The 17502-nt window shown below is 38.8% G+C and overlaps 1 protein-coding gene across 4 annotated transcripts in view; it reads left to right on the top strand.

Moving 5' to 3' along the window:
* hspa12a (heat shock protein 12A) overlaps positions 1-11270 on the top strand; it is a 55358-nt gene extending 44088 nt beyond the window's left edge. For 3 of the 4 annotated variants that reach the window (XM_029449825.1, XM_029449827.1, XM_029449826.1), the window contains 5 exons: positions 1656-1742; positions 2801-2905; positions 2993-3251; positions 5335-5438; positions 6534-11270. In XM_029449825.1, coding sequence (XP_029305685.1) covers positions 1656-1742; positions 2801-2905; positions 2993-3251; positions 5335-5438; positions 6534-7165 — 1187 coding nt within the window. In that variant the 3' untranslated portion in view covers positions 7166-11270. The remainder of the gene's footprint in view (positions 1-1655; positions 1743-2800; positions 2906-2992; positions 3252-5334; positions 5439-6533) is intronic. The other variant, XM_029449828.1, reaches the window with a different exon arrangement.
* Positions 11271-17502: the final 6232 nt, after the last annotated feature.

The raw sequence follows: 17502 nt of genomic DNA, 5'->3' as shown, positions 1-17502 counted from the left end.
TTGAAGTCATCACTTGTCAGCTAGGAGGAAATGTGGGTACTGTCACAAAATGTGTAAGCTAGTAGCGCCCAAACCTACGGATGTAGCTAAAAACATTACCATTATAGTAGTGTGCACTTATTAGTGTAATAAACATCATACAGTGTGTGTTTGTTATGCCTCCACGCTGGCGACTGCACAGGACGGAGACATTATGTTTTTGAGATTGTCGGTCCGTACATCCTATTCTGGTGAATGCGATATCTCAGGAACACCTTCAGGGAACTTCTTAAAATTGGGCACAAACGTCACCTTGGACTCAAAGCATGAACTGCTTGGATTGTTGAGGTCAAAGGTCAAGGTCACTGTGACCTCACAAAACATGTTTTTGTCCGTAACTTGAGAATTTATATGCTAATTAAGATAATTTCACACATGTCTAAAAGGATAAAAATGCGATAAAACAAAGTGTAAAGAAGAGTTTAGTGACAGTGTTGTTGCTGTTGCTAAACTGAGAGAAACATTACATAAAGTTCCATAAAAGCTTTTCTTTGACTACCATAGTGTTCTATATAGAAGAGAAGTGCACTAAGTGCTATTATCATCCCCTGTAAGTCCCCTAAAATAGTTACTTTACTATATTCACACGTTCCCAAATGTTTTCGGCTTGAGACCCCAACTTTAGATCGGAACATTCTATCTAACAAATCTAACAAAGAATGCTATATATTTTGCCTTTGGTCTATGTGTTAAAATGCTAAAATGCAGTCCCTAAAGTGCTTTACTCCATATTTAATGACGTATCAGGATATTATAAGAGTTTTTCAGTGAACAGTCTACTTTGAACCTGAAACGTTCTCTACCCAACAAGTTTCTCTGCAAATGTTACATCTGTCATTTAATGTTTTGTACTGTATAAATAAATAGTGGTAGATTTGCAGTGACATGCGTTATCATTAGAATATTACTAAATTAAGATTTAACATTTTGTAATAAAACTGCTCTATTGTAAATCTGTCTTTAAATCAGCTTGAGGGAATGCTGTTGTTGGAATGTTAGGCGTCTATAATGTTAACTCTAGACCTCTCTCATGCCCTCAGCAAAGCTACTGAGCGTTTCAGACTCGTCCTTCATTCTCTGTATTGTCTCCTCTGTGTAGGAGAACATGCACTTCTGCCAGGTCTTCCTGCTACTCCCACTCAGCCTCATGCCACATATCTTCCCTGTGCTGCAGGTTGAGCAGTCTGCAGTAGTAGACTGGTTGTTTGACATAAATCCTAAATGTTTGTAGTAGTTGATGAGTTAAATGTTTGACCACCTAAAGAGAAGATTTTAGTTTTATTTCACTTTTATTTTATGTTTAATTTGATCTTTGTCACGTCACTTTCAATGCATGTGATCAACAATGTTGGTGTGACAGACATGTTTATACTCCATCCATATATATGTGTTGAACAGGCCAATCATCTATTTATAATTTAAAGTCATCTGATTGAAAGAATATATAATAGATTGGATAAGTTATTCTAGGAATCAGACTTGCGGATAAATGTGCATCTCAGCTTGCTGCTTGCCTCACACACCACTTTGAGCCGTATGAGCCACACAGCTTCTCACAGCAGAGCTTCATGGCTTCACCACACTCACCAGAACATTCTCTCTCTGTTAACAACCAGCAAAGGAGAATGTCCGGCGCAACCGGCAGAGCCGCACCTTTTTGGTGGAAAATGTCATAGGGGAGCTTTGGGCGGAGCTGGAAGAAGGTAGAGTCTTCCTCTTCTTTTACTCATCTTTCCCTCCTCCTCTTCCTCTTCATCTTTCTCTAGGGTAAAAGCTCTTGCTGTTTCCTGTGCTGCCAATCTGTCATACGGTACTAACTTTAAATATTAGACTTTGATAGAAATAGAGCATGCTGTTTTTGGGGAAATGTAACAATCTGAAGATTTATAGAAAATATAATTCTTACAGAAAGCCATCAAAGGTTATAATTTAAATAGCTTTTATTTCATTTTATGAGTGCGTTCCACTTACCTCTACCTTTTACTTTAAGCTTACTTCTAAAGTCCTGGATGGAAAACTAGAGTGTAATACAACTTGGGTTTTATCTTCATAGTGCTTGCCATTGGTTCTGTCTGTTAAGATGACATTGTACTGGCCTGTGACTGTCAACATTAGTCTGAGAAGCGACTCTTCACACTGATTATCATGACTTAAGCTCCAGTTACTAGCTAAACGTTAACTTTGCCATATCACAGCCTGTCAGTCAAACACGTTCAATGACATGCCCACTTTGAAGCGGACGGAAAGGGAACATTTGTCATACATGCCCAAAGACCTTTTTTATTCTTTATAGTAATACAAATAATATTCACTAAACATCTTAGATCATTTAATTTGGAAAAATATTTTGAGTAAAATACAAATGTAACTAGTACCTTTTGAATGCCATAAGTAGATCTACCACCCTCCAGCTTAAGTGCTGTGACATGTAGTAATAAATAAATGCCTAAAATGTGACCTTGAATCTGTTTCACTGTGTGAGTCATCTGAGTCCCACTCTCTACCTCCTGCAGTTTAACTTCTTTCATCCCCTCACCCCTGGGCAGCTGACACTACAGCCACAGAAATGTCTGGTTCAAGAAGCTGAAAAGTCACGAAGAGTCACGTCCAACATTCCCTGAGAATGTTCCTAAAAACAGCGTGTAGTTAAGAGGCAGTGGCTGCATGTCAGAGCAATAAGTGTGGTCAGGAAGGATGCTGTTAAATAAGAAGCATTAGAGATGCCTTTCACCTGAGCTTACTGCACACCTTCTCTGTGCAGGTGACCGTTATGTGGTGGTGGACTGTGGCGGAGGAACCGTGGACCTTACTGTTCATCAGATCCGTCTTCCAGAGGGACATCTAAAGGAGCTCTACAAGGCCTCAGGTAAAAGAGCATAACATCTCTGCATTATGCAGCTGCGGTTTCATCTTGTTTTTATTTGGAGCAGTCACAGCCCCCTCTTTTCCCCAGGTGGTCCCTATGGCTCTATTGGGATTGACTATGAATTTGAGAAGCTGCTGTGTAAGATCTTTGGCCAGGATTTCATCGACCAATTTAAGATCAAAAGGCCGGCAGCCTGGGTGGACCTGATGATTGCGTTTGAGTCTCGGAAGAGGGCAGCAGCCCCTGAAAGAACCAACCCCCTCAATATTAACCTGCCCTTCTCCTTCATTGACTACTACAAGAAGTTTAGGGGCCATAGCGTGGAACATGCCCTGCGCAAAAGCAAGTGAGTACAAACAGAAAATCAGAGACCAATCTCTGACATGTTGGACAAGATCAGTATAATGTGACTTGGAGGGTAGATTTTCTTTCAAAGCTGCTCTATTTTTATTTAAAAAATACAGCTGTTTTTGTCTGCATCATAAAGAAAACCTGGAGCAGAGAGAAACATTCACTTTCTATTTATTTAGCTGTATAAAAGTCCCAGGCTCCTCCAACTATGCAACTTACAGTAAACTTAAGACATAACAAAAAAATAAAAATAATGAAAGAGACATAATGGTGCAAGTAAAATGCAGGAATAATTTAAATATATAAAATGATATAAGATAAAACAGAATATAGAATAAATGCTGTATACTGTAATAATATATAACTATGTGGATGTGTGTAATAAACAGGTATATGAAGTACAAACGTGTAGTGACACTTCACAGAGTTCAGGAGTTCAACAGTCTTATGACCTGTGGGATAAAACTGTCCCTGAGTCTGCTGCTCTTGGCCCGGAGGCTGCGGTACCGTCTGCTAGCCGGCAGCAGACTCAGGGACAGTTTGTTGCTGAGGTGATGGGAGTCTTTAATGGTGATGGGGTCTTTAATTATCTTGTGTGATTATGTTATGTGTGATGTTTTCACTTCATCAAAGTTAATTGTAACATTTTGGTCGCCTAAAAATGATTCAGCATTCAGTTGTACTTAGCTCCACCCTCTCGTGTTACTTCTGTTTCCTAAAAAACGTTCTTTTTGAGGCTTCAAAACCGTAGTCCACAAACCAATGGGTGACGTCACAGTGACTATGTTCACTTCTTATGTACATTCTATGGTTGGTGGAGAGATGAATTGAAAAAGCAAGGCTGATGCACCACTTTTTAAAAACAGATTTTCATGCCTCCACTGCCGACATCAGCCGAGGCCAGAGGCATTATGTTTCCAGGTTGTCTTGTGAACAAAAATCGCACAAACCCCCCCCATGGACTCAAGGATGAACTGATTATGTTTTGGGGGTCAAAGATCAAAGGTCATGCTCACTATAACTTCACATCCGCACCATCCTTGATGATATCTCAGCAACTTTATGAAAATCTGAATTTCTTCAGATTTGCTAAAGGAGGTGTCTCCAGGGGCATATTGCGTATGGTGACACACAGACTCACAAGGGGAAAACAATACCAGCGTCACCGCTGGTATGATGAAGTGATGATATTTTGGACAGACATAAATCTAAACTGCGACTTGACAGGTTGGCATACAGTTTTTTCTTAACCTGACTTGATAAAGAACACACCATTAGAACTCAGTGTTAGACAGAGAACATATAAATGGTGATCAAACCTTTGACTTCCAGGTAGTAGAGTACTATAATGACTTCTGGGACCACCATGGAGTCTTGATTTCCAGTGACGCCTAACTGGAAGTACTTAGTCTGTCTCATTGTGCTGAAAATATTGGGAGGAGTCAACATTAACTCTGTAACACAAATACTTGTGCACAGACTGCACATGAATCACACACATGGGATAACAGCAGATGGATACAATGGATTTATAATTGAACAGACAGACTGCATCACGCACAGAGAGATATGTTTGTAGGCCTCCAGAGACAGGACTGAGGGAAATAGCACACAAAATATCGATAATACTGCTCCACAGAGAGCCCAGGCTGTCAGTGACTTCTGTCACTTTGTGAATGCATTTGAAACTCTGCAGTTGTAGCATCATGCTTAATTTGTGAATCAATACATTGCATGGAGCGTGCAACCCCTTAAAACATGCAGTTAAAGCTGCACATATCAATATTTTGACATATATGTGGAAGGTGTTCCTTGTTGAGATGAACTCTAATTATCACCCAAAAATTACATTTTTCTTTTTAGCATCTTTTCGATACAGTGTTGGGTTTTCAATGTGTTCAGCAGCAGCTGTACCTATGTGTTACCAGATTTCTTTATTTGATATATAATTATGGCAAACGTTTGCCATATTGCGACATATTGGTATTTGAAATGTGTTGTACTTAATATTGTAATACAGCCCTAACTGCACATGAACTGTATGCTCATTCATCATATACTCTCACATCCTCTCATAGTGTGGATTTTGTAAAATGGTCGTCTCAGGGGATGCTGAGGATGAGTCCAGATGCCATGAATTCCCTCTTCAAGCCCACCATAGACCACATCATCCAACATCTCAGTAAGCGCACACACACACACACACACACACACACACACACACACACACACACACACACACAGCTCTCACCTGTGTGGTCAAAAAAGTCTTTAATAAATACAATGTGAAATAACCGCATGGTAAAGCTTATTTTTGTATAGTCCTGTGTGAATTAAATACTTGACACATAAAAACTACAGAGTATTTTCTCATTTTAGAAACTGAAGCGCAAAATGAACATGACAAAAAATAAGTAAATACTGTACCGAGCCTATATTGTGATAGAAACAACACAGAAAATGATATACGGAAAACATTTTTCTATTGTTTTCAACAATATATATCGTCATATCACCCAGTCCTACTATACACTGTATACCATGTAATTACTGTCACAAGTGACTGTAGATAGTTCAGGGAGTGAAGTAACCTGCAGTGAGGACCTACGTCCAAGTTTGTCTGCAAACAGTAACAGTGAAAAGCTTCAGGAAATATTTGTGGAAGTGGAAACCTCCTGGTGTTACACATGTATTAAGCGACAGAGAGAAAATTGGGCAATCGTTTAAATACTCACATGAACTAAAGTAAAATCCACAAATAAAAATAATGCAAGCAATGACAGTAGCAACATTAAGCCACTGTAGTCAGTTTGATTCAAATGAAGCGAATGTCTCTACCTTTTTAGAATAGGAGTGTAGCAGAATGTACGTGCACAAGCTACATATGTTTAATATGTTTACAATGTACCGAAGCTTCGTCACTGAATATGAAGGAGAGACAAAGCAACATCTTAAAACTTAGTTTTCTTTGGCAATGAGGGATTATTAGTGAAATTTCAGGTGCCCGTCACCAACAAATAAAGAGCTTCAAATTATTCGGCTAAATTATTTACAAACTACAAAAAAAGATCCAAGTCATAATCCTGCTTGTTCTTCCACACAGTGGTGGTGACAACAGGCTTTTCCCACTCTGTGTGGGTGTGGTCACAAGGACAACAGAGACAGCTGTGATGCTGGCCAACTTAAATACATCACTAGTACTCACTCACAGTACATGTGGTTCTTCCTGTAACAGTCAGTTGTTTTCTTCATTGAGATTCTGTTTTTCCTCCTCCAGCTGAGCTGTTTGAGAAGCCAGAGGTGAGCGACATTAAGTTCCTGTTCTTAGTGGGAGGTTTTGCTGAGTCTCTCCTGCTGCAACAAGCTGTCCAGGACATGCTCCAGGGCCGCAGCCGCATCATCATACCCCATGACGTTGGCCTCACCATTCTGAAAGGTGCTGTACTGTTCGGCCTGGACCCCAGCATCATTAAAGTGCGCCGCTCGCCCCTCACATACGGGGTGGGTGTCCTCAATCGCTTCGTGGAGGGCAAACACCCGCCGGAGAAGCTGCTGGTGAAGGACGGCACTCGCTGGTGCACCGATGTTCTTGACATCTTCATCGCCGCCGACCAGTCTGTGGCGCTGGGTGAGATGGTGAAGCGGAGCTACACACCAGCCAAGCCCTCTCAGCAGGTTATCGTCATCCACGTCTACTGCTCTGAGAAGGAGAAAGCGGGGTTCATTAGCGAGCCCGGCGTCAGGAAGTGTGGGACACTTCGCTTGGATGTGAGCGGAACAGAAAGCACGGCACCGCGGCGTGAGATCCAGACGCACATGCAGTTTGGTGACACAGAGATTCGGGCCATGGCAGTTGATGTGTCCACTGGACGCACTGTTAAAGCTAGCATTGACTTCCTAAGCCATTAAGAAGGGAACGAGAGCTCATGTTCCAAAATTGTTAGGAAATGGAAACATAAACCATACACACACAGACACACACAACTGAGGATACTTACTGGTGGTCAATAATAATGAATCTCAAGGCTCAGTCACTCTCAGTTTAAGTGTGGGTGACGCTTTGAATGAAAGGGTTGAAATCACCTTGATGATATAACGAGGAAAAGAAAAGGACAGTGTGGATGAGTTCAGTGGGCTTTAGGTCTGTCACCTCACTCCAATCCTGTACTCTGTGTGCTGAGCAGCTTATATACCCCATATACCCCATATACCCCCGTGCTGAGGCGACAGCGTTGTTGAGTCAGTATGAAAGGGAAAGATAAAGGCTTATTCACTTCTCCGCCATGATGTATTACAGGGCAGCTTTTCAAATCTTCTCTCTGTACATTCTGGAGGAAAGGCTCTCAAAGCCAGACAGACACGACATACATATGATATTCCAACACTAACATGGTGGAGACACATTCAGAATGCCTCTTTACATGCTTCAGATTACAGCAGATCATTGTATACTACAAAACATTTTGTGTATAAAAAGGACATAATAACATGTAACATGTAACTTGGATGGAAGGTCTTAATACTCATCCTGTGCTCCAGAAATGGCTATGATCTGAAGGCAATGCCAGTGGTTTTGCACGATTCAGCCCTTTAAACATACTGTAAACTGTTAATGTCACAGTGCCATTTTCCAATACATTTTATTTTACATAGATTTTCTTCATTCCAGAAAGCCATGAGTAACAGTAATCTACTGCAGTGAAGATGGAGTCAGTTGGATTTAAAGTCGCCAAAACAAAACATATGGCCACAATATATGGCCATTTAGGCTAAGCAGTTAGCTTCCATTGTTAGCTTGTTTGTAATGAGGAACTGCGAGCCCAACAAACTGTATGGCTGTGTAAAACAAATGGGCCGTGGATAAAGAAGGGACCAAGAGTTGTGGGGCCTTAATGGCAACTTGTGTGCAGCAAAAACAAGCTGTAAAAATTAAAAGGTGATGGTTTATTTTAGCAAGGTTACTATTCACATCCAGGAGACTTGGAGCAACATTGGCATCTTTGGGAGTTGTGTTTGTGCTTAACATTTACTTACAGATAGATTTAGTTGGTGTCCTAACTAGTTCCATATGGCTGTTTGAAACCCACCAGCTGTGGATATAGATGGCACTGGGATTTGAAGATGTCACATTTCTTCAAATGGTATTATGGTTGTTCAACCGATAAACAGCTTGTACAGCTTCCCTTTTACACTGTTGCCTTTTTTCTTTTGCACTTATTGCAACTAGCATTGCAGGAAAATAAATAAATAAATACATTCTTATAAATATGTTGGGTTTTTTTAATTACAAAATTAGAGACTTTGGAGAATCACTAACAATATCAAGTATATCTGAATTTAATCAATAAGCCAAATCATGCAAAACCACCAGTATGTTCCTTTAGAATGATCCACAGTGAAACCTGAAACCTAGAATGTGAAGCGTGTTGCAAGCTCAATCTGAAAAGCAAGTACAGCCATCAAATGCGCTTTATTGTTGCCTATATTTGTTTATGCCTCCAACTATTATATGTGGACAAAATGCCACTTGCCCACAAATACTTTGATTCCATTGTAATTCTGCACAAGGATGCAGGCCAGTTAAGACAAGCAATGAAGTATGTTTATTTCTGTGTAAATACAGTATTTAAATATTGTACAGATTTTTAGCGTTGTTTCTGCAGCTTTAGAACCAAGAGTGTGTGTGTGTGTGTGTGTGTGTGTGTGTGTGTGTGTGTGTGTGTGAGAGAGAGAGTGAGAGTGAGTGTGTGATTTGGTTTGTGTACTTGTGCTTTCACATGGACATCTCAACATTTTTTTCTCACCAGCCATAGCATGAGAGGCCAAGGCAGGTTGGATTGCTCCGTTCATTCAAAGGGAGAGATTGGATGTGTCGCCTGATAAACTTTTTTTTCGCAATCACAAAAGAAACTTGAATACCTCCGTCCTTAAACAGTAGCAGAATCTAAATGTGTCCGGTCCCCCTTTCCACCCCACCTGCAGTACTGTAGGGTAGTAGGAATTTCATAATGAGTTATTACATTCTTCATGTATTACAATAATTCCACCTTGAGCCATTTAATTTAAATTTCTTTGTTGAAGACTAAGGCATAGTCTGCAATAATCAAGTAAAAAGCCACATTTTCAGGTGATTATGAAAGATTTACATTTTAAAGTCTTAAGTAAAAGAGTGCCTAGTATGAAGTAAATGTGATGTAACATTCATTCACCCTATCAGAGCATACACTGCATTCCTTCGCCCTCCTAATATTATTCTTTATATATGTGTGACTTCAGATGTAATCCCTGAGCATCAGAGACCTAATATCATAGCTTCCTCCATTTTGGTCATCACTTTCAAATCAACAATAACTCTTTTGTTGGCCTTTGTTTTCTGAATGCAGTGCAATCATTTGTACTTTCAGGGACCGCCTCGGCTGACAGTCTCTCCCTAAAGTCCTCCCTGGTGTGACCAAAGTAACGTTACTAATTGCTGCGTAAAGTAGGCATGACTGTCAGGAAAGTTACACAAAATGCTTTTGTACTATACGAAGAGCAGACCTTCAGAGTTCAAGATGAACTTGACACGAGAGTGCTCCCAAATGCCTCCATGAGTGAATGATTGCACTGATTTCATTGAAATTGAAAGATTTTGGTCTGAAAATATAATTTCTGGTATGACAGGGCCCTTACACCTGCTACAGCGCGTTAGCTTGCCTAGTTGTATTTAATCCGTACAGAATGCTGCATGTCCTTCCTGCTGTGGCAGTTACAGTCGGATACTTCCAGTTCGATGCGTATACCTGACCATGAGTGTCACCAGATCTTAACACAATGCAAGGAGGCAGATGCTGTTTACAAGACAAGGCGTGGAGCTAGACACAAAACATCCAGTAAAGAGGCAACATCTCACCGTGATAAATACTGGAAGAAGAATAAACCTGTAGATGCTTTTTCTTGTTTGGCTATTGACTAGCAGCCCCCACAGTTCTATTGGTACTTCTGTGCTATAGTGTTTCCAGGATCTTGGTATTGAAATAATACAATCTAATAGACGGTTTTTAAAGCCGTTTTCTTAGATTCTTTATTTGAACTATGAATCAAGGCTTGTCTCGCTTTTCAGTGTCAATGTACAAAGTCACACAAGATGCAGTCTCCGGCCCTGTTTCTGCATGCATGTGTCGCATGTGTCTCATAGGAATGTCTAAACAACAAGCAACAAATAAGTTGATTGCTATTACTAATACACAACATCAAGGTTTACCACTGATGATCATGATCATGGTAGTTTTTTCTGAAATATGCGCGTATCACAGCTGAGTGCAGAGTGGCAGTGCTGTGTATAATACCCTGCTGCTTTGTGAGCTGATGTAGTTGATGCTAATGCTCTGAGCAGCACTTCACATACTTTACTGATAACTAACCTAATAACCTTTTATTCCTTCTAGACATATCTGTACTCACAAAGGATAGATATCAAGTTGAAGGATTTATTAACACCTTGATTCTATTGTTTCTTTGGTTAGATCATTACAATGTATTGTGTGCAACCTTGAGTATTATGTGGTGCACAGGATACTGTTATGTAGCAGCTTCATACTTAAAACTATGATACAATGATATGAAGACATGTTTAGCTGACATTAGCATTCTATTCTCTGTGTCAGGCAGCATTTGACATTTCGGCTGAGATGTCACATTTTTCAGTCAGTCTGAAATCGAGTGGTTCAGTGGATGGGGTTTGAGGTAGCAGTCTAGCCAGCTTGCTTCATGAACAAGTATCTGCTAAACACTATCTAAAATATACAATCATTAAGAAAATTATTGAGCTTATAGTTAGGATCATCTCAGCCACTCTGAAACGCAAAACAATGTACACTTTGTTCGTTTAGTTCTTTATTTAATTTTTTATCTTGAGTTACTAAAATGTCTTGTTCTCTTGCAATTTCCACACAGTAATGAGTGTATTCTGATCAATGCCATGTAGTCACTGTCGGACTGTCACCAATAAAATGTATGTGTATTTCAAAAAACATTCCTTTGTGTAGTGTTTTCTGCTCATTTCATCTGGGTTTTTACCTTTATTGCAATTCCAAGCCATGTCCAAACCAAAGTGTTCACTAATTTAGGCAAGAAGGAACATTTAGTGATCTTTTCATACACGGCTACAATTTTACAAATGACTCCAACTGATCAGTTATATTGTATACATTTGACGGAATAAAGGTCCCAAAAAACTATTTTTATTTGCAAAGCAGTCCAGTTTTCAGCTTTGTGACAAGGCAATTTGTATATCATTGTGAATAGTTAATTTGGCCTAAGAAATAGGAGAATGTTCTTGACCCATAAAGAAACTCAAAAATCCTAAAATATGAGGATACATGGTTTTTATTGTGACTGCACACTGCCAGGAATATCTTTCTGGTGAGGTAATAATGAATCCTTTATTCCTTTGTTATCTAACACGTTGACACAATTGCATATATTGAGTAAAAATATGGGATGAAATTGTTTACACTTTACACAAAATGCAGAATAAACTCCCTTCAGCTACCTAAAACCTGAAACCCCAGAAAGATACAGACAACATGACCTCAGTGGAAGTTATAGTAATGTTTACATCAATTATTTCTACATTAAAATCCAAAAAGAAATGGTATTTTTTTGTTGGGGTGGTTGGTCATCAGTGAAGTGGATCAATTTGAGCTTTCCAGTCTTGGAACAGTCTGAGTTGGAAAACCAAAGAGAAAGCCAGTTTGACATCATATATCCATTAATCCTGGATTACACAATCATTCCATTTTAGCATCAGGTTTCTTAGAGACTGAAGTCCTAGTGAGGCAACACTGCCACCAAGTGGATCCAGAGAGGAACGACATTCACAGATGAGCACAAAATGTTACTCATTTGTAATTCATGAAAGTCTAAGAGTGGGCCTTATATGGGTTAGAAGTGATAGTGTACTCTATCTACTATACATTTTTTAGAAATAAGGCAGCACACTGACATGTATAAAAGTGTCAAAAATGTAACCAATATGTTTTTATCAGAAATCATGTTACTTATTTGAACGAGAATAGGAACATTATGAATTCTGAACAGAAACATTAACATATTAGATAACAGATATGATTGTTATGCATGTAATAAATTCAGTCCATTTTCATTATCATTACATTTCAGGAGATCTTCTTTGTCCTTTTGGCAGCCATATTGGAAACTTCCCTTTTGGACAACAGATGTGTCGAACAAGAGTGCGGAAACCAATAACTGCAGTGTTAAACTGATCCGTACAACATCTCAACAGAACTGAATACACTATTTTAATGATTTGTCCTCTTTGTTGGTTATCAAAGAACACTTTCTGAATAAATGGCAGTCTTGTTAACAACTTTGATTGTCAAACAACTCTATTTAAATATCTATCATTAGTAGTGGCTAGCAGTGTGTTGACAAACAGTACATATGTTAGTAGCTAAATGAAGCTAAAAACCTGCTGCTTGTTTGGAATTAACGGTCAAGCTAAAACTGACAAGTATTCTGGACTAGAAAACAATTTACCATGTAGGATTACAGGTACTCTGGTCCTCCTTTTTCAAAAGAAAAAAAAAATTCCCTTAGTTGTTTCTACTGTGTTTTGTAGGTTACAAAAGCTCCCATATAGGAACACCTTTCCATTAAACCCAGTTTTTTTCAGTTAGTTCCCTGAAAACACTCCCACCAGTGATTCACCCAGTGGAGTATGAAACTAAACACAGGCACTTATTCAGTAACCAGAATACATTTACGCAGTGAGTGTATTATTCTTACAGAAGTGGCAGTAGAGAGCCACTCAACCCTTTACAGGGCAAGGTTGTTTTTAGCTTGGATGTGCTGTGTGTGTGTGTGTGTGTGTGTGTGTGTGTGTGTGTGTGTGTGTGTGTGTGTGTGTGTGTGTGTGTGTGTGTCTGTAGGGGTAGGGGTAGGGGACAGTGGAGACAGGGTGAGAGGGTGAGAGGGTTGAATAGGTGTGGCTGATTTCCCTCAAATAGCTATGAAGTAGAATAGTTGCTACGGCAATCTGGAGGGACCCAAACTCTCCAAGTGGCACTTTAGTTGCCAGCTCGGCTGCCCTCCCCCATGTGTGCTCTCTTCCAGTTAATGGCAGGGTTCAGAGCTACATGACTAACCAATGAAATCATGGGACGATAACAGGGGGCTTGACACACTTTGTGGTTGTTAAAGCTTCACTTGGTTGAAAACAGACAGAATGTAAGTTCATCAGAATTTGTTTGTTTGAATTGAATATTTGTGTAACCTTCTTAAGTGTTCAGGTGTAAAGGTACGCCTGAACACTTAACATGTACACACACACCCTCACCCACACACACACACCCTCACCCACCCACACACACACACATTACATTACACTACATTACTTTACATTACATTACATTACATTACAGTTCATTACTTTACATTACATTACATTACATTACATTACAGTTCATTACATTACATTACATTACATTACAGTTCATTACATTACTTTACATTACAGTTCATTACATTACAGTTCATTTCATTACATTACATTACATTACTTTACATTACATTACAGTTCATTAAATTACATTACATTACTTACATTACTTTACATTACATTACAGTTCATTACATTACATTACATTACATTACATTACTTTACATTACATTATATTACATTACAGTTCATTACATTACATTAAATTACTTTACATTACAGTTCATTACATTACTTTACATTACATTGTATTACATTACAGTTCATTACATTACATTAAATTACTTTACATTACAGTTCATTACATTACATTACATTACATTACATTAAATTACTTTACATTACAGTTCATTACATTACATTAAATTACTTTACATTACAGTTCATTACATTACATTAAATTACTTTACATTACATTACAGTTCATTTAGCTGACACATAATTATTTTTAGATGTCAAAATTGAACATTAAGAAACATTGTAATATAATGTTATTTGGGGTTTGTGGTGGTTCACACTAGCCAAACGCTATTAATGGGACTCTATAGTAGGCCTTCCTCTGCTAGGCACCTTACAGAACGTGGGCCAGGTATGAGCTGCTTCGTGATCACCTCCTGACTAAGCACTTCCAAACACTGAGCGATATACCCAAGATGTTCAGTAATTCAATAAATAAATAGTCCATATAAAATAACCACTGTTTGAATTTAATCATTATTCTTTCAAAAAAGAAAAGTACTCAGCATTTTCTCATTTTAAGAACTGCATTGGAAAATGAACATTTAAAAAAGTAAAATGTTACGATATATATATTTACGATAGACATATTGTCGAATCCTGTTTTGTGTGTTCAAGTGTTTCCCAGCTGTGACACAGAGCTGCTTCCTTTAGCTTTTTAGTGGGAAGCATCCCGGACTGTCCTCAAAGCAGAACATGAGACATTCCCAAACGGAGCTAAAATAGTTCTGTTTCCAAACTACAGCACTTGCCTCTACTAATGAATTGATAGTTGCTCTCCCTGAGGTTTCTAACATTTCCCCCTTTAATTATAGGGTTTCTTTTAGGACGTTTTTCCTTGTGCGATGCGAGGGTCTAAGGACAGAGGGTGTCGTATCCTGTACAGTCTGTGAAGCACACTGAGACAAATGTGTCATTTGTGATATTGGGCTATATAAATAAATTTGATTTGACTTGTTTCTCTGAATTTAGGCAAAATAAGGCACATTCCTCAAATGCATGTGGAGAGACTTGTTCTAATGTCTAATGACAGATATTTGATGTTGAAAATTTGGAATTTGGACATAGATAAAAACTGGGTAGCTGGCGTGATCAACTACAATAATTGGCTTACTCAAAAAATACCTAAAACTCCAAGAATGTATGGAATCACAAACCAAATATCATCTGTGAATGCAAAGCAAAAACATCTCTTGATCTAGTTAAATTGTTAAATAACAGCAAAACAGCCCAAACGAGTCGCATGTGCAATAAAAAGCCTGTACTGAACCCTGAGCCTCCATCCAACCTTCCTCTTGTTCACTAGAATACATTCCTTTTTGTACTCTCACATTACTGCTGAATCAATTTATTATGAAGGTCAAACAATATTGTGGTATTCAAAATAGTTTTACTATGGAGGTCAAATAGACTTAACCTTCTTCTTCTTCAGCTTCAGAAAGACACTGAACAATTGAAATCCTCCAAACCCTTTGGCAGTTCACTGTTTCTCTCTGCTCCTTTCAGCATTGTCTTTTGTATTATAACATAATGTAACATTTGTGTTACGTCCTTGTTATTGGACATTCATTTATTGCTTTTGCCTCAATTTTGCAACAACATGCATGTAAATCCTTTACCTCTCTGTTCATGCAGAACTATTCTTGACAACAGTACAATGTAGCTAACGGCCAGGGGTTAAGTTTGTTGTGCAAGCTTCCCCAAGAGGAGCTATTTTTCTCTTGCCACCTACATCTATACCTCACTAATTCATGACCTGTCTTTAAATGCGTTGTTAGTAACAATGCCACCCCCGAAGCTACTGGCTTAAAGATCAGAAAAAGAAGAGGCGCTGTCATTTGCAAATTTCCTTTGACAAACACACATAATTACAGGAATTAGTCCGCTATTTTGTCATTAGCCTTCACTTTCAATGAGCCAATAATGAAAAGAGAAACAAGAGTCAGAGACAAAGATGGCTGTCTTTAGAGGATTTCAAGACACTTTCTCCCCCCACCTTTTAGCCCACACATTCAATTTTCTGTTTTATTAATATTATTAATGCAGTCAAGCTTGAAGCTTTGAAGCCGAGAGTTTTTTCTTCTGATTGGTATTGTGTGAGCACTGATGGCTCAGCTCAGAGGAAGTCAGAGCGATTTCAAATGCACTTTGTTAGTGCCTTGATGAAAATGGCAGCTCGTCTTTTTAAAGCCATATATTTGCGAGCGTGATTACAGGGTGTGTGTTCTAATAAATGAAGCCAAAACAATGACACATAATCAGGACTTCATAAGCCAACGAAAGGCCACGGACAGATTAATAAGTGCTTTGCGGGCACACACGGGGCACACACACACACACACACACACACACACACACACATATTTGGAATTACAGATATATGTGACATATTAGACAGGATTTTGTCCGGGACCATTCTGTATCCAGGAGCAGGAGAAAGCGTTGATCTCACCATGTAATTTACTGTTGATTTGTGTTTGCACAAATGGAGCCTGATGTCTTTCATCATTAATAAGGGTAATATTTACCCTCTCCTTGTCCTGTCAGGCCCTGGCAGTGAGGAACAGTTAGCTTTGTGAAGAGAGAGAAAGACAAGGACGCTAACAGTTGGACATGTGAACTATCCCTCTACTGCTGCTTTTGTTGAGCCTGTTAAAGTGACAGTAATAACACTGCAGTAATGGGGGGCTATAAATAGAAATGAAGTTGTCAGGGATGGTTTTATGTGAATTTATGTGAATTCTCAGTCTACAAAGACTGATAAATAATGAAAGGAGATTGTAAGCATATACTTAAAGATGCACTCCCTGATTTTGTCCCAGCTCACAGATCTCTTTTGGTCATTTTGCATCTCATTGCGATAGTTTTACGTTACTCTGTGGTGATTATGGGTCTCTTTGTATTAGTTTTGTGTCTCTTTGTAATAGTTTTGTGTCTCTTTGTGTTGGTTTTGCATCTTTTTGTGGTCATGTTTAGTCTCTTTATAGTCATTCTACATCTTTAGATTAACATGTGCTTGTCTAAAGGTAGATGACCTCTTATTTGTTACAGTATAGGTGCAAATGTAACTGGTGTTTGCCAGTTGACTTTTGTCCATCTTGGCATCTCACTCACGTGTTGGTGCTGATGGAGGGAAAGAGCCACCTTATACCCTGCACTTCATAGACAGTATATTATCTGCATAAAGGTCAGAACTTGTGACTTTAAATGTTTCCTTTTTCTATAATACCTAACCTCTTATGTCAATACAAACATGCTGTAGGAAAGATAGTCCAGTTTGGGTTTCACATCAGTTCATCACCACCTGCTTTTCTGTTTCTATTTTATTCTCTTTATTTAAGATCTGCACCTTCCTCTGCCATTTTTCCGCGTTCGCTTTAGTGTCTGATCTTTACAGAACACTATTACATCGTGCACAACAGCACAAAGGATGCAATGAGAGATCTGAAGAGGTCTGAATGCAAAATCTTTATTGAAAGACCCTGAGTAACATGGTGATTGTGGCTGG

This window comes from Cottoperca gobio, chromosome 15, assembly GCF_900634415.1.
Source record: "Cottoperca gobio chromosome 15, fCotGob3.1, whole genome shotgun sequence".
Taxonomy (NCBI): domain Eukaryota; kingdom Metazoa; phylum Chordata; class Actinopteri; order Perciformes; family Bovichtidae; genus Cottoperca; species Cottoperca gobio.
Note: the sequence above shows the minus strand (reverse complement) of the source record. Positions and strands in the feature narration are given on the sequence as shown.